The following is a 24,932-nucleotide window of genomic DNA, read 5'->3' as shown; positions in this document are numbered from 1 at the left end:
CTGCTGGGCAGGACACGTCATTTGTACACCTGATATCATGCTCCCGAAGCAACTGCTCTACTTGGAACTCAGTAATGGCAGGAAACTCCGAAGAAGGCAGTTGAAATGCCTTAGGGTGTCTTAAAAGGATCCTTGAAGAGGTCAAACATCCACCAATTCACCTGTGTCCGATCAAAATGGAGGTAGTTCATTTGGGAAGGGGCCTGTCATGTCCATAAGACATGAAAGAGATCATAAACTATTTAAATAAAACCTTACTTTGTTTCTTTAAAAATGGACTTTGCTGGACCAAAAACATGACTGCTACAGGTCATGTGATTTGCAAGTTAGCTAGAGTTCTGGAAACTTCCAACAGTAACAACAGGCCAAAGTTTAATCCTCATCCTTTTGGAATCTCACATCTATCATTGTGTGGACCCATTAAAGGGAGCACAAATGGTCTGTCTCCCCAGACTGAACTTGCAACAAAGGGAGCCATTGAAATGCAATATACGTGTGGAGGCACTAATAACCACTATCCATCTCCTCGGGTGAATGGATTTTGACCAGAGGCATAGAAACTGTTACCCTGAAATTGATTAATTGATGGGCAACCCCACATGACCTAAGCTCCTTTGGCTTTTGGAAAATTTTATTGGACCCCAGGACAGTCTGCTATTAATACCAGGCTAGATAACAAAGCCTGCCTCAAATCTAAGCCTCCTCAAAGCCTGGTTCTCTGGAAGATTCCTGCCATCACCTGTAGAGTGGACCAAGTCTCTGCCTACCAACCTCATCTTGTTGTGTCATCAACAACTTTAAAGGAATTCTGCAATTCCTGCTTTCAGCTAGCTGAACCTGCCTGAACCTTAACTCCAACATGAATGAACCCGCACTGGACTCCAACATTCACATGAATTAATATCCATAATTTTGGTTTCTTGTTGGTTTAAGTTATTCATAGTTGTAAAACACTTCTTTCCTACTTCCTCCTTGTGCGCTTGTGTGTACACATGGTTGCCATGACCATCCCCTGGGTTTTAATGTATGAATAAACAATAGTTCCAATTTAACCATGGGGGAATTTGCTACAAGTCACTTTAAAATTGACTTTGCAAACAGAGGGTCTAGGGAAACATGCCACAGCCTATTTCAAAAATTAAAACACCTCTGCTTCCGGACAGACGACAAGAAAAATCAAGTTCAGTTTGCGCCTCTCCCCATCTGTAACAGGCATAACGGAGAGACTGCACCAGGAACACGCAAGGGTGAAGTTGAGGTGTCAGAGAGGGTGTACAAGCTTCTAAGCAGCTCGACCCTTTAAGCACTATCTGCCTCATATGTGACAGTCTTCAGATTGTGCACTGGACTTAGCCATCTTAGAACCCATGGAACTGGAGTAGACACAAGTCATGCGCGATCCAAAGGGACTGCCTAAGGTGGTGGTGGTGATGTCTCTATCAGATAAATTTTGACTGAATTTTGTGGCTTGGGATGTTTTGCTATCTTAAGGGTGCTATATAAACACAATTTGCTGTTGGTGCTCTGATCAGTTCCATTTTCAAAAGTAATGGAATAAACTGAGTACTTTGTATTGCAAAAGCCATACACTTTGAATAACTTCAGTTTTCTTCTTTGTTTATTGGCAGTGGAAAATAAAAGTTTAAGTATTTTATTGAAAGAAAGCAATAAATACTGTGATAAAAATAGTTCAAAGTACTGTATAGACTGTACATAATTTGTTACAAGAAGGCAGAGAAAAACTCAGAACAGCAAAATATTGGACAAATAACAGTACATGATTCAGGCCAACGTACATTAAAAATTGACCACTCGGAACAGCTCTCGGACAGATTTACAACGTGTTGGTACACAATACATAACTCACCATGATACCAACAAAACTGCAGCTGACATGTTGATGGGTTACTCAAAAATACTGAACACTCTTATTGATGAAGCCAAGACAACATTTTCCCAATCTCCTATTTATCGGTCACCTTTTAAAAAGTAGTATGCACACTATCTATAGATTAGGAAAGGGTTGCAAAAAACAGCAAACCATATTTCATGAAAAATAAATAAGGCTTTCATTTTATTTTTAAAGGTACCCCACTTCTTATACTTTTCAAGTTGAATAGTCCTAATCGACACCACAGTCATTGATATTGGTCCATTGAAAAGTTAAACCAGCCTTTTCTTGAGTAAAGTAAGGGAGGAAATAACATTTGAATTATTGAGGTGGTCTTCTCCTTGCAATCTTTCCACCTCTTCCTCAGCAGTCCTATATATATGGCTTTATCTCTTCTTATATCCATCTATTCATTATTAACCATTTGAAAAAAAGGACAAGCATTTACAGTTTTAAAAATGAGCATAGATGGTTTAAAAAGGATATAATTACAGACTTCAGACTAACTACAACATTAACACACTTAGTGCTGTCAGCATGCAGTTTCTTTTGGGAAAACAGCATGAACATGCCATTATACCCACTTTTTTTGTCCTCAACTTTATAAAAAAAATCTGAATATCTGTAGTAATTACACAACGATTTACAAAACCCCCACAATTTTCATAGGGATGAATACATACAGACATATGATACATTTCCTTGAAAAAATAACATGATTAAGAGTAAAGAAAATTGATTTAAGAAAGAATTGTACATAATTATGTGTTCTAAGCAAGAGTACACAATTAAAGCTAGATGCCAGATCTACAATAAATCAATATCGAAACAAGTTTACATAAATATAAGAAACATTTATTCTAAAATTTAATCTCTAGGGTACTCATGAGTCATGGTTCAACTAATTAAAATCTCTGTAGTAAAATATTAAGTCCAAGTTAGAAATATTGCTACATCACAGATCTCCCGGCTTTCTCAGCAATTCACGTGATGTACAGTTACTGCATGAAGGCTTTGAATGCTGTGCAGTCATCTGTTGAAATAGTGTGAGTGAACTGAAAAAAATTAAAGAACTTGATTAAATACCAAAACCAGACAACGTTAAATACTACAACCACATTAACAGATACTACTACTGCATGGTTACTTCATTGCTAAGACCAGTTAGATAGAAGGACAAGAGGAGGCATAAAAGATCTGGTTTGTACAAATCTTAGATAATGTGGTGGAGCACAAGAATTTGGTATCAAGGCCATCATAAAAATACCATCTTGAATACAGTTCAGGAAAATAACGCAGACAAACTTAATTCATCCCACTTCCCCAGAGTACTAGAGTAGATTTTATACCATGGTTGCACTAGTTGCTTTGGGTTGGTGTAAAACTAAGTGCACAATTGTAATTTAAGCACATTATTCCATATATTAAAAAGTCTCCCACTTCACTTGTACAAAAAAATCATCATAAACAAAACATCCATTTTTATTTCATCTCTGCTCAATTTTGTAATGTTTTATTCATTATTGATGCCAACACAAATAAATGTAGCAGAATGTTTCAGCATACAGCTGAAAAAATACTTATTTGAAATAGTTCTCTTGAACGACTGTAATCAAGCAGAGATGCTTCTTAGTTGTTCCCATATTTATCTTTCCATCATCAAAACCACAGTACCACCTACTCTTAACTCTAGAAGTTAAATCATCTATTCATTTGTTTTGCACTTCGTCCCTTAGTGATTTCATTTATACAGATTTTTATGAATTAAAACTTTAAAAGTTTAACAGGCAAGAACAGTAGTATATTTTGCAACTCTAGCAGTCCCATTCCAAACTATTTTTACTGCACTATAATTTGTAAAGTGCTCAGATTCCAACAGTGCCAAAATATAAACCTCCTAATTATACCTAACTTTTCTTTAAAGAAAATTCCTGAATTCAGATCATAATCCAAATCAACCAAGAGCAAATGCAGTTAAATGGGCCAAAACAATCACGGAAAAAATGTGAAAATCAAATACATTTAATTGGCAAAATAGTTAAGCAAGGGACGCACTGAAAAGACCCTAACGAACTTGTATTTATTTGGTGCCTTTCACACTTTCAAAGTTTATCTCAAAGCACTCCACATTCAATTAATTACTTTTGATGTGTAGTCACTGTGGTTATGTAGAACAACAATTTGTACACAGCAAACTCCAGTGTTAAATAAATAAATAAAACTATTGCGTGGTGTTAATGAGACATATTTGTTGGCTAGGGATATTGGATTAACACCCTCCTCTTCAAATAGTGCTCAAATATGCTCACTTTAATGTTTTTATGCACAAAGCACAATAATAATAGGAGTTTGCATGCAGCATTTGTTGCACTCTCACTTCTTAATGAAACTTAATTAAATTGGCTGCCTGAAAGCACATGCCATTGTGGTACAGCAAGCGGAAATAAAAGTGTAAAAAGCAGGGAAACAGACTGTGTCACGCCATGACTGCAGCCGGTTATGATCATATTTTGAGCTCTAATGGGTTGCACTCTCATTTTGGAATTCATCTCTTGAGGGTGGTACATTTAACCCTACAAGCAGAAACCCTACAGTCTGCTGTGCTCGCTGCTCCCAACGCGGTCTCCTCTACATTGGAGAGGCCAAACGCAGACTGGGTGACTAGTTTGCGGAACACCTTCGGTCTGTCTGCAAGCAAGACCCAGACCTTCCTGTTGCTTGCCATTTCAACACACCACCCTGCTCTCATGCCCACATGTCCGTCATTGGCTTGCTGCAATGTTCCAGTGAAGCTCAACGTAAACTGGAGGAGCAGCACCTCGTCTTCCAATTAGGCACTTTACAGCCATCTGGACTTAACATCGAATTCAACAACTTCAGGCCATGAATGCTCTCCTTCATCCTCACCCCCTTTTTTGCAATATTTATTTTTATATATATATATATATAAAATATATAAAAAATATATTTCTTTCCCACCTATTTCTATTATTATTTTTAAAATTTATTTCCATTCATTGTCTTATCCCCACCTTTCATCCTATTTCTATCTTTTCTCCCACACTGTCCCCTCCCCACCACTCCACCCCCACTAGGGCCATCTGTCACTTGCTCATTCTGCTTTCTATTCTTAATGTCATCATTTGCAATCTCTCCACCTATCACTGGCCTTCTATCCAGCTTCACCTATCCCACCCTCCTTAAATAGTATATATTTCACCATATTTTTACTTCTCTTTAGTTCTTAAAAGTCACACAGACTCGAAAATTAACTGTCTTTCTCTCCACAGATGCTGTCAGACCTGCTGAGTTTTTCTAGCGGTTTTTGTTTTTATTTCGGGTTTCCAGCATCCACAGTATTTTGCTTTTATTTACGCAGAAACCCTAATTTTTTTTTGTTGTCAATCTTTGACTATAAAGATTTATACACACCAATTGGCACAATTGAACTGGTGAAACCCTGTTGAACTTCATCTGTGTCAATCAGGATTTCACTGGAGAGTTTAGGCTCATGTGTATGGCATCACAACCAAACTGAACAAGCTGATCTCCAGCTCTCCTTGATTCAGGTCAAAAGCAGAAAGTTTTCAGGCATCCAAGTACTAAGATTATAAAGCAGTGGTTCGATAAGCTATGCTCACAACTAAAAATGCTTAAGAGACAGCAATATATTGGGACATCTCAGCACACACAAATCGCCATTGAAATTTAAAAGGAAAGAAAATTCTGCAGATAGTGTTCTGGTCCCTTTTGGATAAACCAGTTACCAAAAGTCTCATTGGGCAGGCTCTCTTGGGTGAAACCAAGTCAGAAAATGCTGGAAAAACTCAGCAGGTCTGACAGCATCTGTGGAGAGAGAAACAGTTAATATTTCGTGTTCTTATGACCCTTCTTCAGAGCCCTTTGGGTGGGTAATACAATCAAAAACACAACATTTGATGACAAGTGATGTTCTCTCTCTCACACAAGATGTCGAATTTAACAGTAGGCCTGAGATTGAGAGTAGGTCACCCACCTGCCCTGTTGGCCTGAGAATAGTGTGTGGTTTAGAAAACCAGGAAAAAGTAAAACTCTTAGAAACATAGGAACAGGAGTAGGACATTTAGTCCTGAGCATGTTCAACCATTCAATGAGCCCATAGCTGAGATGACACTTAACATCCCACATCCCTTAATACCTTTGATAGATTTCTATTAACCAATCTCAGATTTAAAATTGTTTTAGCGTAAACTGACATTTACAGAAGATAGTTCCAAACTTTTACCATCCTTTGCATGGTAGAAGTTTCCCCAAGTTCACTCCTGAAAGGTCTTGCTCCAATATCCTCCTATTTCCTAGACTTCCCTGCTAGCAGATGTAGTTTCTCTCTATTCACCCTTTCTGTTCTCCTTAAATCTTTGAAAACTTCAATCAAATCATCCTCTCAACATTATAAATTCCGGGGAATAGTGTGCTTAATCTCACCATTTTTTTTTTAAACTTGGGAGTCCATGTACCATTCTGATAAATAAAAACAGAAAATGCAGGAAATACTCAGGTCAGACAGCATCTGTGGAGAGATACAGACTTAACGTTTCAGGTCGATAATCTTTCATCAGTTCCAACTTGAAACATTAACTCTTGTTTCTCCCACAGATGATGCCTGACCTAATGAGTATTTCTGCCATTTTCTGTTTTTATTTCAGGTCTGCAGCATCTGGAGTATTTGCTTTTGTATCATTCTGGTAGATCTATGCTGCACCCACTCCAAGGCCAATATATCTTTCCCAAGATGCAGTGCCCAGAACTGCTCACAGTATTCCAGGTGTAGTCTAATAGGAATATAAAATAGGAAGAGGAGTAGGCCATTTAACCACAAGTCTTTTCTGTCATTCAATGAGATCATGGCAGATTTTGAGCCTGCAAAGACTAAAATACTAAAAAGAACTTCTACCGCTCAAATCAGGAGTCTTCTATCTTGCACAAACATCCTCTCAAAACTTTTCTTGATCTTTTCAAGAAAGTTAAGCATCAGTATTCAAAAGTGCAAACAGCCAGATTCATCTCCAAGCACACCTTCATCATCTCTACAGCCAAGGCTTTTAATGGGTGGAAGGTTTATTTGATAATTTGGTCATGACAATAACACGCTCGTAAATCCTGAATGTACCAGACAGGCAACAATTTGGTAGTAAACAAGAGGCACCACAGCCAAATTTCACTTTTCTTTTTAAAAAAACAACTCACTGTAGTCCCCCACTTTTCCTGCTACTAAGCCATTTGGCCTGTTATCTTGCCTGAATTTCTTCAGCTCAGTGCATGCAGCAGAAGGAATCTCTGTTTTAAAATAAACAGAAAAACATTGTGAAGATGCACTGTATTTCCTTCTGAATCTTTAAAGAAAGGTACCTTCTGCCTGTGATCATGCAAAGATCATGTCAGGGAGATACTGTTGTGTGAATACTTACCCAACATTAACATGAATAGGTTCGTACAGTAGTAGAATCCATTCTTTGCTCTCCAGAAATATTGCCTGCGGTTTGCATAGAGAGAAATAGCATGCAAAAACATGCAGTTAGTTACAAATTAGTCACTTCACAAACGCGCAAAATGAAACTGTTCAATTGCTTTCGAGGATCAAAACCCATGGAGATTTAAATTTCACAATGCAAATCAGATTTCTAAGAGCAAATGCTATCCCTTTGGTTAAGGGCAGCAAATGTTATAATGCTGCAGATTCCTGAATTTTTAAAATATTCATTCACGGGATGTGGGCTTCGCTGATATAGGCTGCACCTGAACAAATATTAGAGTGTAAATTTTGCAAGCTCATGCATTATTGGTGGGGCCTGCATGCAGCCAGCATGTAATGTGAAAACCGCCTGATGAGCTGCCTTTAAATTTCTTGCCCAGGGCAGGGCCTCACAAAATGCAACTTCATTTTTAACTAAGGCCACTGAACTTGCAACTTTTAAAAACAAAGGCATCAAATCACCTCTTTAGGGACCACAATCCCTTTGATATTTTTAAGTATTAGTGAATATAGCAGAGGATAGATGAACTTCTCCTGCGTAAAGGGTCATTAGTACATGTAACATCACAATGCTTTGGAGGGGTGCAGTCAAATAAACGCAACCAGGGAAAATATTTAAAGAGCAAGGGGAAAGGACAGATAAAGAGGAACACAGTAGATAGATAGCAGTGGAGCTTGTCGTCGCACTGGAGAGGGGCTAAAATGGCCTCTTTCTGTTTACATTTCTGTGATTAAAAACAAAGCTTACAAAATAGGCAACTTTCAAAAAGTGAGGCAACATTTCATTTCTATGCACTTGATTCAACAGGTTTATAGTACTATGACCCTTTTAGCTTCCTAGTCTGACCACTGCTCAAATTCATTATCCCCATTTATACATATACATGCAACAACTGGTGCAATTTTTCCAAGCACTGTTTGAAAGATTCAGAGTTGCCCAATTTATATAATTAATTCAGTTGTTGAGATGACTGATGAAAACCACATGCAAGCATTGCAATGTTTATCTGCCTTGAGGCAAATATGATCTTATTAAGTAGTACTGCACTGGGGCTGTAGATGATTTTGGTGTTGCCCCATTAATGGTGTTTACTGTACATTAGTGGTTTAAAATTATGGTGAATTTCTAAATCAATCTTTATATCAAGAATTTATTGTGGGATAAACCCAATAGAAAATCTAACGCCTCTAAATTATAAACCAGGTTATGTCCCTGCCTCTTCCCTCCTCCTAGAAAGTCACTACTTCATGCTAGGGTACTTTTACTGGGAATGTTCATCCTCCAGTCCATTATCCAATTGGTCATTTTTCATAAGCCCAGACAGTGAATGCTGGCTTTAAAGACAGAAAGAATTTGTATTTATGTAGTGGCTTTGATGACATGAGGACATCCCAAAGCACTTTAAAGCCAATTATGTATTTCTAAAGTATAGCTACTGTTGTAATATAGGAAACAAGGCAGCCAATTTGTACACACTAAACTTCCACAAATAGCAATGTGACAATGACCAGATTTTTAGAGTTTGTGTAAGGGATAAATATTGACCAGACACCAAGGATAACTCCATTACTCTTCTATTTTGCTTTTATTCATTCATGGGATAGGACATCATTGGCTAGGCCAACATTTTTTGCCCATTCCTAATTGCCCTTGAGAAGATAGTGGTGAGCTGCCTTCTTGAACCATTGCAGTCCATAGAGCCATAGGATCTTTTGCATTCATCTGAGCGGGGTGACAGGGTGTTGATTTCATATCTCATCTGAAAGACAGCATGGCTTCAATATTGCACTGATAGGTCAGTCTGGATTGTGCCCAATTCTCCGGAATCAGACTTGAATCCACAACCTACTTACTGACTCAGATGTGAAAGGGCTTCCAACGGAGCCACAGTAAGGAGCATCACAGCCAAGTTTAATCCTGTGCATATCCAGTCGGGTGTCACCTGGCTGAGATTAGCAACAGGGGCTGCGGTTGATTTTAGCCTTTCCTTAGTCAAGAGCTCTTAGGCTTTTTGTAATACAAGCTGGAGCATAACTAGTTGTATCAACTAATTCAGCTGCAGACCTGGATAGAAAAGATTCTAGTTGCATTCCAGTGATAATGTAAATATAAAGCTTTGATTGCCTCAGCTGTGGCTTTTATTTTGAAGTTCTATATTACACCTAGGCTATAATTAAAATAATTCCAAAGAAAACAAAATGTAAGTATCACATCATGTCATTTGTTTTGCAGACTACATCAACAACATTTTGCGAGTTAGGTGGTGCCCTGCATTATAAGCCTTGAACAATGACTTAAAGTTCTACATTAAAAATGTAATATTGAAATTGTGCATCATAATAGGTAGTTACAAGGTCAAGCAGCACAAAATGGAAGAAAGGAAAACAAATTCTTCTCAAAGGCACATTGAGACATTTTTTCGAACATTAATAATGCTATAATGCCATCATTTTGAGTTGTTTCACTACAAAGCACAAAACGATTTTTAACAGACTAAGTGTTGTGACACAGATATATTTTAATGCGTTAAGACAGCATTTTGATCTCAGTAGCCTAGCATTTACTGACAATGTATGCAGTAAACTGGTTTTAAATTTTATTTCACAACCCAAGCCTCATTGAGCCAAGCTAAACCGTACTTGCTAAAACCCACTTAAAACTCATGCACAAAATGCCATTCAAAACGTTTCACCGTTTATCATAGAGTCATATCCAGCAGCAATTTGAAATAGTAATATATGAGTGTCAATCAATGTCACCTAATAGGAAATCAATACATACCATCTGCTTGCATCTTCTTTGGCTGCATGGATGGTGAAGACGTTGTTGAGGTAACTCTAAAATTAGCAGGCAACGTCTCTGCTGATCCAGGTGTCATACCCCTTACATCTTTTGGTCGGAACTTCTTTCTCCAAGAAGGTGCTCGTCTGAAACCCTTTTCATCCTCCTTTTACAGTTAAGGAAATAAAATATTTATGTTAGTTATTTACAGTTAGCTATTCTTAAATACAGTTTCCCACACCAATGTACTTGAGATATACAGATTTCCTAACCATAATCAAAACCTAAAAGAACTGTTTAAAATTTCTTTGAAGAGAACTGTCACTAACTTCCTATTTGTACACAGAAGCTAAGTAAATGGAGAAGGATCTGGAGATCACAAGAATCTGTGAAGGTTAAGTTTGAATCTTACATCATCTAGTCTCCGGTCCGTTCCTAGGGCCAAGAGGTTGTTAAATTCTCTTTCCAATGACTGGCGAGCCTGTAAACATAAATGCCATTATTACTACTTAAAGTAAACTGAAAAGCCTTTAGGTGTAATCAGTCAACACAGATTGCAGTGCTACCCCAAATAAAGAAAACGATAACAAAGTGCTGTGAGCAATTCAAGGCAGTGTGATGGGAGTAGATTAGTCAGAGATGCAACAAATTCTAATGGGAGCATGATTATCCTTTAACGTTGGTTTGAATTGAACTCGTCATCTTATAAACATGCCTGTTCTTGTGCAATACGCTTTACTTTCCTCATAAGCCTGCTACTTAGCAACACCAGCATAGCCAACTGGCATCACTTTAACATCTTTCAAACAAAACCTAATAGAAACGTGTCCTCAAAACAGATCGAGATCCAAAAGAGAGGAGGGGAAGAGAAAAATAGACATGCGAGGCAAACGCCAATTTAAATTAAAAAATATTTGCCTGTTTTACACAGTTAAACCCCTTAAAATCCTCTATTAGATCAATTCTAAGTAGTATCCTTTCAAATCTGAGATGCCCAAATTTTTGTCTTTCATCATAATTCTGACACAAGGTAGAACCTTTGCACTTGTTCTTTGCAATGATTCCCATAGAATTAACAGAGCTCTAATCATGAACTTATGATAAGGTTCCAAGTATAGTTCCCATAATGACTGTTAAATTGAAGACAATTACAACAAGAATTAAAGGGGAGGTGAAAGAAATTACTTAAACAGAGGATGATTAAAATTTGGGAGTCTGTCCCACAAATCACCATTAGACACAATAAAATTATTGAAAAGGCAATTAGATTGCAATGAGCATCTCCAATAAGTGAGAAGCTCTAGGTACCATACTTTCGGAAGAATATAATGACCATGGAGGGAACGTAGAGCAGACTTATTAGAATGATAGCTTAAACCTACAAGTCAAAGTATGAGGAGAGATTAAACAAACCCAGGTTGTATTCTCTGGAATTTAGAAGGTTATGGGGTGATTTTATCAAATTTTCAAGATATTAAGGGGAGCAGGTGAGGTAGATGGGGAAAATCTAGTTTGGAGAGTCTAGGACTAGGGCACATAGACTAAAAACTAAAGCCAGACCTTTCAGGAGTGAAATTAGGAAACACTTTTTCACAAAGGCTGCTGGATGTTTGGAACTTGCTTCCCCAAATGTCAATAAGTGCTGGATCAATCATCAATTTTAACCAGAGGTTGATCTTGTTATCCAAAAGGTATCAAAGGGATATGGAGCAAAAGCTGTTATGTTGCCAACCAGCCATGATCTCATTGAATGTGGGAAGAGGCTTGAGGGGCTAAACAGCCTACTTTTGTTTCAATGCTTCTAAACCAACTCCTGTTGAATAATGGCATTGCTATCACTGAATCCACCCTGGGTATCACAATTGGCTAGGTGCTTAACTGAATCTGCCATATAAATACTGTGGCTACAAAAGCAGGTCAGAGGCTTGGAATTTTATGGTGACTAACTCACCTCCTGACTCCTCGAAGCCTCTCTACCAGCTACAAGTCAGGATTATGACGCAATGCTCTCTACTTGCCTGGATGAGTGCAGCTCCAACAACACTCAAGAATCTCAACACCATCCAGGACAAAGCGGCCCACTTGACCGGCATCCATCAACCACCTTAAACATTTACTCCTTCCACTAATGGCACCTCGTTGTTGCAGTTACACCACCTACATGGTGCACTGCAGCAACTTGCAAAGGTTTCTTCAACAATACCTTCCAAACTTGCAACTTCTATCACTTAGAAGAAAAATGGTAGCAGGCACATGGGAACACTATCACTGCAATTTACCCACCACCTCCACATGGAGCTACATCACCATTCCTTCATCATGGTGGGATCAAAATCCTGAAGTGCCTTTCCCAACAGCACTGTGGGTGCACCTATGCTACACTGACTGTAGTGATTCAAGAAAGCGTCTCTCACCACCACCTTCTCAAGGGTAATTAGAGATGCCAATATTTGTTGGCCTTGCCAACGATGCCTGCATCCTATGAATGAATAAAAAAAACCTGAAAAAGGAGGAATATTAAAGGGCATAAGAAACGAGGAGAGTGGGAATAGACGAGCTGGGTCAAGTGGCGAATATCAACACAGGCTTAAGCTGAATGACCCAACTGTGTGCTAGATCATTCTATCATAGCTTATGCCAAGGAAGAAAAATTGGACCATCAATACACCACAGCCACTAGAATCCAAATCAGGGGGCATTAATCGCCTTAAAAACCATTATGAACAAGATACATCACTGATATGAAAACTATGATTACCTGTCAAGGATATTCTTTTTCTTTCTCAAACAGAGTACATGAAACAATACAGCTCAGGAGACTTTTCATTAAAGATATAAGTAAATATCTGGAGCCTGGTGAATATTTCTGGCCCAATGTCACGTTCTACTTTAAACTGACTTCCTGCATACCTCAATTATTGTGCTCACAATGTATTTCATGGGCAATTAACTTATTTTACTCACTAACCACATTCTTTGGACATTGAAAAGCACGGGTGCCAGAAAGAAACCGCTGCCTTCAAATCGCCCTTAGAGAGGAAGAGATTGATGATCAATGCTTTAGTCAACTCATTTTGGGATTACAATCTCTTCAAATAGACTGACAAACAAGATATAACTCACTTGGTTGTTGCCAAAGAGTATAGTTTGCCAGAAAATACCTAAAACATACTTGATTAAATGTTTTGAGAAATAAGTTCACTGGGGCAATGTTTAGAATCTTTTTATCAAAATTTGTATATTCCTGTTTAAGACACTTTAAATATGCATACATTTGATTTGAATGTGAGTATTCAGCATATAAAATCACCCAGAGCAACCAGGGGTTTCGATTTTGATAGTCAATGATCATTTGAAGCCCAGTTAAAGACAAACTGTACAAAAGAACAGGGGGACAAATATGAAAGGAGATGAGGCCATTTTATAAACTCTTAAGAACCCAACATTAGCAGAAAATCTTTTCCGCTGTTCTGGTGGGTTTTTGAACTATCATCTGTTAAAATTGTCTCTCAGGCACAGAGACTACTCTCCAACCCTCCTATCGTGGATTTGAATCCAAATCTGTAAAGGTGGGAAAATGGCTTCCGGTATCACAAGAGTTCCAATTGTAATTTGAATATTGCTAGCTTGAATATATAAAACAGGCTGAAAAGAGGAATTGCCAAATGCAATACCTCTTTGGTTTGATTTTTGGAACATTTTGAATATGACAAGTGCTGAATTTATACAGCCAGTATTATTCACTTTTACAACACTTTAAGCAAAGGCTTTTTAAATTTAACTTGATTTATTTGCTGCAATCTACTTGAGCTGTTGCAGTTGTAATAATGACAACAGGATGTGAAGAGTCAGGGCAAAGCTTGAGGGCATTTCTTCATTATGGTTAATTCACACTGGTTGCTTATGCTGTGGCGTCATCTGATTAAATGCACAGGAAATTCCAAGTTAAAGTGACAAAAATTGACCAAGCAATGGTACAAAATCGATTACATTGCTACAGAAAACTCTAAGGTCACATCTCTGGCTAGTTCTCCTAATTTCCTGCTGAGAAAATGCTTTTGATAACCACTCAATAGATAGTTTTATCCATAGAACACATATCAGTTACCTAGCAGCAAAAGAGAATAAACCCCCCAAAAGTTGTATGTTTATTATTTTTCATGGAAATAGCTGGCTTTGAGTGCCTTTTGTTAGAGCAACTTATTACAAATCTAGTCCTGTAACACTGCCCCCCTGCCAGCAGATGGTACTCTACCCTCATGCAGCATTTCTCAAGTTAATTTCACACAGTGCAGCACCATCAGCTGCGAGTGCAGTACTTAGTACAGGTATTGGAACAAGCTGTCTTAGTGGCCAAGGAAGCAAATCATTACCATTTCCTCCTGTAAAAAATTACTTTTGTTGACAAAGACTTGGAGCAAACTGAGCACAGATAACTCCAAGCCAATTAAAAATAAATCTACCATCTGAATGCGAAATGACTGATTCATCAAATAATGAAGGACTTATACTCAAACACAGACCAGAGATGCATGTAACTAAGAAGTGCATCATCAGACGTTCCATTTTAGTACTAATTACTGAAAATTCTGTTTTAAATAAATATGCAAAATATAAAATGGACTACATGGAAACCATCAACTTCCACCGGAGACTGCTGGGAATGTAGAGGTTTGAGAAAGGCTGTAGACATACTTAGATCTTCAAACTACAACAACCCACTTATGCAGTGCAATTTTATTTTCTACAGCACAGAAAAGGGCCCTTCGGACCATCGAGTCTACACTGGTCAAACAAGTACCTAGCTATTCTAATCTCATTTTCCAGCATTAGGCCCATAGCCTTGTATGTCATGGCATCGCAAGTGCACATCCAAATACTTCTTAAATGTTATGAGGGTTTCTGCCTCTACCACCCTTTCAGGCAGTGAGTTCCAGATTCCCACCACCCTCTGGGTGATAAGGTTCTTCCTCTCTAAACCTCCTGCCCCTTACCTTAAATCTATGCCCCCTGGTTATTGATCCTTCCACCAAGGGGAAAAGTTCCTTCCTGTCTACCCTATCCATGCCCCTCAATTTTATACACCACAGTCATGTCTCCCTTAATCTTCTCTGCTCCAAGGAAAACAACTCCAATCTCTCCTCATAACTAAAACTCTCCCCCCCCCCAGGCAACATCCTGGTAAATCTCCTCTGCACTCCCTCTAGTGCAATCACATCCTTCCTATAATGCGGGTTCCAGAACTGCAAGCAATACTCTAGTTGTGGCCTAACTAGTGTTTTATACAGTTCCAGGATAACCTCCCTGCTCTTATATTCTATGCCTCGGTTAACAAAGGCAAGTATCTCATATGCCTTATTAACCACCTTATCTACCTGTCCCACTATCTTAAGGGATGGTTGGACAGGTACACCAAGGTCCCCTGATCCTCGGTACTTCTCAGGGTCCTACCATTCATTGTGTATTCCCGTGCCTTGTTTGTCCTGCCCAAGTGCATCACCTCACACTTATCCAGATTAAGTTCCATTTGCCACTCACTGATCAGCCCGTAATTTAAGGCTATCCTCCTCACTAGTTACCACCCCACCAATTTTCGTGTCATCCGCAAACTTACTGATCAACCCTCCTACATTCAAGTCTAAATTGTTTATATATACCACAAACAGCAAGGGACCCAACATCGATCCCTGTGGAACCCCACTGGACACAGGCACCCAGTCACAAAAACACCCCTTGACCATCACCCTCTGCTTCCTGCCACTCAGCTAATTCTGCATCCAATTTGCCAAATTGCCTTGGATCCCAGGGTTCCTACCTTCGTTATCAGTCTCCCATGCGGGACCTTATCAAAAGCCTTGCTGAAGTCCAAGTAGACTACGTCAAATGCATTGCCCTCATCTACACACCTGATCACCTCTTCAAAAAATTCAAATTGGTCAGACATGACCTCGCCTTAACAAAACCATGCTGACGATCCTTGATTAATCCCTGCCTCTCCAAGTGTAGATTAACTCTTGTCCCTCAGAATTGCTTCCAATAGTTTCCCTACTACTGACATTAGATTGACTGGCCTGTAGTTCCCTGGTTTATCCCTTCCTCACTTCTTGAATAATGGTACCACATTGGCTGTCCTCAAGTCCTCTGGCACCTCTCAAGTGGCCAGAGAGGTATTGGAAATTATTGCCAGCACCCCTGCTATCTCCTCCCTTGCCTCACACAACAGCCTAGGATTCATTTCATCCGGGCCTGGAGATTTATCTACTTTTAAGCCTGCTAGACCACTTAGAACCTCCTCCCTTTCTGTGCTAATTTCTTTAATTATATTACAGTCCTTCTGCCTGATTTCCATACTCAAGTCGTCCCTCTCAGTTGTGAACACTGACACAAAATATTCATTTAGAACCCGACCTACGTCTTCCGGCTCCACAACCAAATTACCACTATGGTCCTTAATGGGCCCTACTCTTTCCGTAGTTATCCTCTTACTCAAAATACTTGTAAAATAATTTTAGATTTTCCTTTATTTTACCTGCCGATGTTTATTCATGCCCTCTTTTTGCTCTCCTAATTTCCATTTTAAGTTCCTCCCTACACATTCTATGTTCCTCTAGGGTTTTGAGCCCTCGGTATCTGCCATAAGCCTCCCCTTTTCTCTTTATCCAATCCAATTATTGTTCTAAAAGAAAAACAACTTAGGAGGGCCTGAGATACGCTGCCATAACAGTGGTGGAGGCATCACAACAAGAACCTGGATTTATATATTAGAAAAATGTCCCAAGGCACTTCACAGGAATGCAATCAGACAAAACTGAGAGCCCCCCAAGAAGCAAACATCAGGAAGGGTGACTAAACATTTGGTCAAAAAACTAAATTTTAAGGAGGGTCTTACAGGAGGCCATAAGACCATTAGACATAGGAGCAGAAATTAGGCCATTTGGCCCATTGAGTTTGCTCCGCCATTCAATCATGGCTGATAAGTTTCTCAACTCCATTCTCCCGCCTTCTCCCTGTAACCTTTGATCCCCATAACAATCAAGAACCGGTCTTAAATACACTCAATGACTTGGCCTCCACAGCCTTCTGTGGCAATGAATTCCATAGATTCACCACTCTCCAGCTAAAGAAGTTTCTCCTCATCTCTGTTCTAAAAGGTCTTCCCTTTACTCTGAGGCTGTGCCCTCGGGTCCTAGTCTCTCCTACTAATGGAAACATCTTCCCCACGTCCACTCTATCCAGGCCTTTCAGTATTCTGTAAGTTTCAATCAGATCCCCCCCTCATCCTTCTAAACTCCATCAAGTATAGAGCCAGAGTCCTCAAACATTCCTCATATGTTAAGCCTTTCATTCCTGGCATCGTTCTTGTGAACCTCCTCTGGATCCTCTCCAGGGCCAGCACATCCTTCATGAGATACGGGGCCCAAAATTGCTCACAATATTCTAAATGTGTTCTGACCAGAGGCTTATAAAGCCTCAGCAGCACATCCCTGCTTTTATATTCTAGTCCTCTAGTCTAGGCAAGAAAGGTAGAGAGACAATAAGATTTCCAGAGTTTACGGCCTACACATTTGAAGACATGGCCAACAGTGGTGGTATGAAGGGAGTGAGTGCTGTGTAAGAACCAACTATATAGTCTTGGTTTTTGAGTTTCCAAAAGGACAGGTTTTCCAGTGCAGCTGAAAAAAAGCATATAAAACAAAAAAATACAAATTGTGGAATCATACAGCAGTATCTGTGGAGAGAAAAATCAGTTTGTGTTTCAGGCAGAACCTTCTCACAATCATCAGTTTTTTTGGGATTAATGGCAGATGGTGTGGGGCGGGGGGGGAGGAATGAAATATATCTAATCACAAGGTTATTAGTGTTCTGAATGACCTGCATTCTGCTTAAACAAAAAGCAGGAAATTGTTAAATGACAAACTGCCATGTCAGTGAGGCAACTGAAATTTATTAAAAATATTAAACAATGGACAGACAAATATGGTGAGAGGCCCACCCAGAAAAAAGTGGGAAAAATTGGGAGAGGATAAAGTCTGGAATGCTGAACTGAAAACTTATAACACCAGACAGTGAGTAAAAAGGAAATAAAAAGCAGACCAACACAAAGCAGAGGCCAACTCTTGCCAGAAAACTGTTTTATACTGTTCCATAAAAGAGCTCCTGCTCAGCACTGCAAGCTGTTTTCCCTTCCCCAGATGCTGACTGGCCTACCGCCCTCCTCCACACTCCTCCCCCAACATCAATATAACCCTTGCTACAAAGAAATGGGAGGATATAGTAAAGAACTGAAGCTACAAAAGTCTCTGATAAAGACCATGGTGATGAAGGATGCCAAAGAGAGAGCAGTTGTGCTCTTCAGCTAGCATTGAGCCTGACTGGAACAAGACACCAAAGATGGAAAGACTAGAATGAGCACGGAAGGGGAGAGTCAAAATAGTGAGCACCAGAGTTTAGGGCTACACTTCAGATAGAATGGAGGTTACTTAAAGCAATCATTTAATCCAAGCTTTGACTGTCCAATATTAGGGAAGATTGCATTGAAAACAGTGAATACACCAGTTAGGAGCAAATACGCAAATTGCCCTCTCATATGGAAGGAGTGTTAAAAGACCTGGGAGGTGGTGAACATGTGCGTGTTGCACCTGTGGCCGTGTGGAAATGTGCTAGGGCCAAAGCAATTAGAAGTTAGGGTGGTGGAAGAATGATCTCATCTAGACAGTCATGTTCATTCTTCCAGCATGGGAGAGGAGAAGATGGTCGACATTTCAGGGGCGAAGATGTGTGCCCTTTCTTTCTTTAACCTTTTCCCTTGGGTCAGCCTTTTACTCGCTCAGCCATTATTTTATTTTTAAAACCTCTTTCAATTGCTTAAGAAAATCATTTAAGCCATGATACTGTCATTTTATTTTTCGTGATTGGACTCTCTCTGTTCCCTCTCCATTTCGATGATTCTAGAATGTTTGTTTATCTTTTAGTTATCAGTTTTGAAAGGTTCACAAGCCAGCCTAGCCATCTCTGATGGCTTCCTTGCATCGCTCTCTAACCACATGGTCCTGTTCCCCTCATAACCCCTAGAAAAATCATTTCTCCATGTTCATTTAAAATTGCACTTTCAAAATCCCAACTGCCTAGCCTTTTGCCTCTCTTCACCACAATAGTTCTGCAGCTACTCAGCTGCTCAACCACATTCACCTTTACTGTCATTGCTCCCTAATATTTAACCTTTGCTCTCTCATCTTGGCCATTCTCTGGTATAGCTCTCAATTCTGCACCCTTAACTCCAAAGCATGCAGGCTTGAATGGATATGGTGAACAACTGGTCTAGCCATTCACTGCCAGATCTGGCATAAAAAAGCCAATGGGTCTTGCTCTCTTCTGCCAAAGCTACTCACCATTTGAGGGTCATTCTGGAATACAAAGATAATCCTCAGGTATTCTCTGTAATGCAAACAGTTTTATTAAATCCCCTCTTGTTTCCTCTACCCTCACCTCCAAGAAGCGCAAGGAGCTGATGGATTTTTTGGTCACTAAGTCTGAGACCATCAATCAGATGCAGAGCACATCAAGGAGTCCTAGCAAAACTGGAGTCAATAGAAATTAGGGGAAAAACTTTCCACTGGTTGAAGTTGTACCTAGTGTAAAAGCTGGTTGCGGTTATTGGAGATCAATCATTTCAGTTCCAGGATATCACTGCAGGAGTTCCTCAGGATCGTGTCCTAGGCCCAACCATCTTCAGCTACGTCATCATAAGGTCAGAAGTGGGGATGTTCACTGATGATTGCACAACTTTCAGCGCCATTCCTGACTCCTCAGATACTGAAGCAGTCCCTGTCCAATTGCAGCAAGATCTGGACAATATCCAGGCTTGGGCTGACAAGTGACAAGTAATATTCATGTTACACAGTAACGACCATCTCCAACAAGGGAGAATCTAACCATCGCCCCATGACATTCAATGACATTACCATCACTGAATCCCTTACTATCAACATCTTGGGGGTTACCATTGACCAGAAACTGAACTGCACAAGCCATATAAATACGGTGGCTACAAGAGCAGGTCAGAGGCTAGGAATCCTGCAGTGAGTAACTCACCTCCTGACTCCCCAAAGCCTGTCCACCATCTACAAGGCACAAGTCAGGAGTGTGATGGAATACTCTCCACTTGTTGGAGCTGAACTCAACCAAGCAACACTCAAGAAGCTTGACACCATTCAGGAGAAAGCTGTCTGCTTGATTGAACCACATCCACAAACATTCAGTCCTCCACCACTGCACACAGTGGCAGCAGTACATACCATCTACACAAGGCACTGCAGGAACTCACCAAGGCACCTTAGACAGCACCTTTTAAACCCGTGACCGCTACCTTCTAGAAGGACAAGGGCAGCAGACACATGGGAACGCCACCACCTGAAAGTTCCCCTTCAAGTCACATCCTGACTTGGAAACATAATTGCCGTTCCTTCACAGTCGCTGAGTCAAACTCCTGGAACTCCCTTCGTAACAGCACTGGGTTGTACCTGCACCACATGAACTGCGGTGGTTCAAGACCGCAGCTCACCATCATCTTCTCAAGGGCAATTCAGGATGGGAAATAATTGCTGGCTTAGCCAGTGACGCCCATTTCCCATGAACAGTAATCCCACCCTTCAACATTACCCATTATCAATTCAGTCCTTTGACCATCTATTGTTTTCCCTGTCTTCTGTAGCACTGTGTAAGAATCCAGAACAGCCATATGAAACCAAACTTTAACCAAAGTATGGGAGATGGTAATGGAGAGATCCAAAAGGATAATGGCAAGAAGAGCTCACAATTGAAAGAAAAACAAAATGCTGGAAAAACTCAGCAGGTCTGGCAGCATCTCTGGAGAACATCTTATTCCACCTGTTCCACCCCCTCTTAAACAGTATAAATTTCATCACATTTCTACTTCTCTTTAGCTCTGAAGAAGTCATACAGGCTAGAAAATTTAGCATCTTTGGGGAGAGAAACAGAGTTGTCAGGCCTGCTGAGTTTTTCAAGCACTTTCTGTTTTTATTTGAGATTTCCAGCATCCGCAGTATTTTGCTTTTATAACAATTAGAGTTATTTTATTTCAGCAGGTGAAGATTAAAGCAGAACTCTGATCTACAAGCTCCCAAGTCATGCAGGTTAGCAGCCAGTCACTATAAAGCAATGATCCAAAAAAGAAAATTGAACTGAAAAGCTCGTTCTTACTGAGGTGGAAACATAGGACTTAAAACACAACTTAGTTTTCCCTCTCTCCAACCCTCAAACCATCTATTTGGGCACACAGTGTACTATGACATACAGCCCATTTTCATTAGCTAACCATTATCAATACCAACTTTCCAACATGCTACAGGAATGGAACAGTAGCAGATCCATTCAGCACACTAGGAAACACTGGAGGACATAATGCACTAATGCTTTTCCGGCAAAAAATCTATTATTAGAATCCTTCATATGAATTAGGAGGAGTAGGCCATCCAGCCCTTCAAGCCTGCTCCGCATTTGATGAGATCGTGGCTGACCTGGTTGCAGCCTTAACTCCACTTTCCTGTCTACCTCCTACACCGTTTGACTCACTTATTGGTCAAAAATCTATCTAACTCTGCCTTAAAAATATTCCATGACCACTGAGGAAGAAAATTCCACAGGCTCAACCCTCAAAATGTTTCTCCTCACCTCTGTCTTAAATGGGAGACTGCTCATTTTTAAACTGTGTCCCCTATTTCTAGTCTCTACCATAAGAGGAAATATCCTTTCAGCATCCACCCTGTCAAGTTGTTTCAGGATCTTAAATGTTTCAATAAGATCATCTCTCATTCTTTTAAATGCCAAAGGCCCAACATGTTCAACCTTTCCTCTTAAGATGACTGATTCCTGGGATAAAGGGGTTAAGTGAACTTTCTTTGAACTGCTTCTAACGCAATTATGTTTTTTCTTAAATAAGGAGACCAAACCCATATACAGTGCTCTAGATGTGGTCTCACCAATGCCCTGTACAACTGTAGCATAGCTTCCCTACTTCTATATTTCATTGCCCTTGCAATAAACAACATTCCATTTGCCATCCTAATCATTTACTGTACCTGCATATTTCTATGATTCATAATACCAGGATAACCGGATCTCTCTGTAATGCAGAGTTCAGCAATCCTTCTCCGTTTAAATAACACGCGGCTTTTCTACTCTTCCCGTCAAAGTGGACAAGTTTTCATTTTCCTACTCCATCTGCCAATTTTTTTCCACTCACTTGAGTCTACAGAAAAATTGGTTACATCCTCTTCACAACTTACTGTCCCACCTATTTTTGTGTCATCAGCAAATTTAGCTATCAGACATTCTACCCCTTCATCCGAGTCACTGATATAGATTGTAAATAGTGGAGGCCTCAGCACTGATCCCTGTGGCACTTCACTCATTATATCTTACCAACCTGAAAATGACCCTATTATGCATACTCTTGGTTTCTTGTTAGCTAACCAATCCTCTATCCACGCTAATATGTTACCTCCTATACCACGAGCTCCTATCTTGTGTGGTAATCTTTGATATGGCACCTCGTCAAATGCCTTCTGAAAATCCAAGTGCACCACATCTACAGGTTCCCCTTTCCTGTTTCTTGTTAGTTGCTCAAAGACCTCTAATAAATTAGTCAAACACTATTTCACTTTCACAAATCCATTTCGACTCTGCCTGATTGCACTGATATTTTCTAAGTGTCCTGCTTTAACCTGCTTTATAATAGATTCCAGCATTTCCCCTATGACAGATGTTAGGCCAACCGGCCTGTAATTTCCTGCTGTCTCCCTCCTTTTTTTTTAAATAGGGGAGTTACATTCACTATTTTCCAATCTGATAGAACCTTTCCAGAATCTAAGGAATTTGGGAAAATTAAAACCAATGTATCTACCATCTCAGCAACCACTTCTTTTAAGATGCTAGGATGAATCAGAACCAGGGGACTTGTCAGCCTTTAGTTCTAATACTTTTCTCAGCACCCTTTCCTTGGTTATTATGACCGTTTAAATTCCTCTCTTCTTTTCACCTCTTGATTTACAATTATTTATGGGATATTTGTGTCTTCTGCAGTGAATTTAACATAACAGCATTGGCTAAGATGCAATTTTATCAAGACCCAACATACCACACCATAAAAACCTATTTGATAACCACAAGAAGTTCAACTTTCAAATACAAGTGTAACGCTGCAATTAAAATAAAGACTTCATTTGTTGGACATCTAGTCTAAAAGGAAGCAATGGCCACAAATTAAATTTCCTACATATTAGAATGATGGTTCTCAGATTACCTGTGTATTCTGCGTTGGTATCTGTAACAAAAGAGCTAGTGCATTGTAATCAAAAAGTTCGTCTAGGGCAATTAGTCCACCATGAACTCCAATTTCTAAAAGATTATTTGCATATTCCTTAAGTCCAATTGACTGGACCCAGCGTATCACGCGCTCATTAGTCCACACCATAACGTCTGAAAAAAGTACAAGGAACAGAATTACCAGAGAGAGCGTGATCCATTGTATGTACATTTAACAGTTTACAAATGTATGATATTTAAACAAACTAGTTGAACAAATAGAGTTGATTTTTTAAGCCATGGTGATCATTAAGAATTGAAAGATACTCAAAATATACTGCATAAGTATGATTAAAAACAATTGTTAAGAGCATGCCACAGGTCTGGCATTTGTATAAAGAACAATACAACACAGCAGGCTATTCAGCTACTCTGCATGTAGTATAGAAAAATGTTGCAAGCCTTCCCAAAGAGCAGTCAAACAAAAATGGATGTGAAGCCAAAGGAGATATTAGGGGAGGCAAAAAAAAATCAGCTGGTCAAATGAATGGGTTTTAAGGAGGGTCCTAAAGGAGAAGAGAGAGTTAGAGAGGTGAACAACTTTTACAAGAATTAATTCTTGAGCATAAAATCTAGACAGATGAAAGCAGAAGAGGTGTGAGGGAATGGCATGAGACCTCATAGCCAGAGGAAGAATGTGTTCTGGACCTGGGAGGAAGAAGTATAAGTCTGAAGGAGGTGAGAGATAGGAAGGGATTTCAACATGTGGATGAGAACTTTAAATTGGAGGAGCAGGAACCAATATTGGTCAGCAGGGGTTTGAAAGCACTGAAGTTTATGGTTTTTTTTTGGGGGTGGGGGGGGGTGGGGGGGGTGTTGTGTGTGGGGTGGGAGCCTGTCAATGTTCCAACATCAGGTGGACTGAGGTACTAGAGGGACATGATAGAAGTGGGCGTATATGGAATTGTAAGCTCAGCTTGGTGTTGAATGGAATTCTGAGGTTGCAAATTGTCTGGATCAATCTGAGACAGTAGCTGGGGAGGGGAATGTAATCGGTGCCAATGTAATTGGGCCCCGTATCTCAGGAAGGATGTGCAGGCCCTGGAGAGGATCCAGAGGAGGTTCATGAGAATGATCCCAGGAATGAAAGGCTTAACATATGAGGAACATTTGAGGACTCTGGGTCTATACTCGATGGAGTTTAGAAGAATGAGGGGGATCTGACTGAAACTTACAGAATACTGAAAGGCCTGGAAAGAATGGACGTGGGGAAGATGTTTCCATTAGTAGGAGAGACTAGGACCCGAGGGCACAGCCTCAGAGTAAAGGGAAGACCTTTTAGAACAGAGATGAGGAGAAACTTCTTTAGCCAGAGAGTGGTGAATCTGTGGAATTCATTGCCACAGAAGGCTGTGGAGGCCAGG

General features: G+C 39.8%; 1 protein-coding gene across 8 annotated transcripts in view; it reads right to left on the bottom strand.

Moving 5' to 3' along the window:
- Positions 1–1,600: 1,600 nt before the first annotated feature.
- The window catches only part of LOC121283120 (liprin-alpha-1-like), a 172,809-nt gene continuing 149,477 nt past the window's right edge, over positions 1,601–24,932 (bottom strand). For 7 of the 8 annotated variants that reach the window (XM_041197249.1, XM_041197251.1, XM_041197252.1 and 4 more), the window contains 5 exons: positions 23,507–23,682; positions 10,598–10,666; positions 10,186–10,351; positions 7,339–7,403; positions 1,601–2,946 (listed from right to left, as the gene is read on the bottom strand). In XM_041197249.1, the coding sequence (XP_041053183.1) occupies positions 7,345–7,403; positions 10,186–10,351; positions 10,598–10,666; positions 23,507–23,682 (470 nt within the window). In that variant the 3' untranslated portion in view covers positions 1,601–2,946; positions 7,339–7,344. The remainder of the gene's footprint in view (positions 2,947–7,338; positions 7,404–10,185; positions 10,352–10,597; positions 10,667–23,506; positions 23,683–24,932) is intronic. The other variant, XM_041197254.1, reaches the window with a different exon arrangement.

The sequence above is a fragment of the Carcharodon carcharias genome, chromosome 10 (assembly GCF_017639515.1).
Source record: "Carcharodon carcharias isolate sCarCar2 chromosome 10, sCarCar2.pri, whole genome shotgun sequence".
Classification (NCBI taxonomy): Eukaryota; Metazoa; Chordata; class Chondrichthyes; order Lamniformes; family Lamnidae; genus Carcharodon; species Carcharodon carcharias.
Note: the sequence above shows the minus strand (reverse complement) of the source record. Positions and strands in the feature narration are given on the sequence as shown.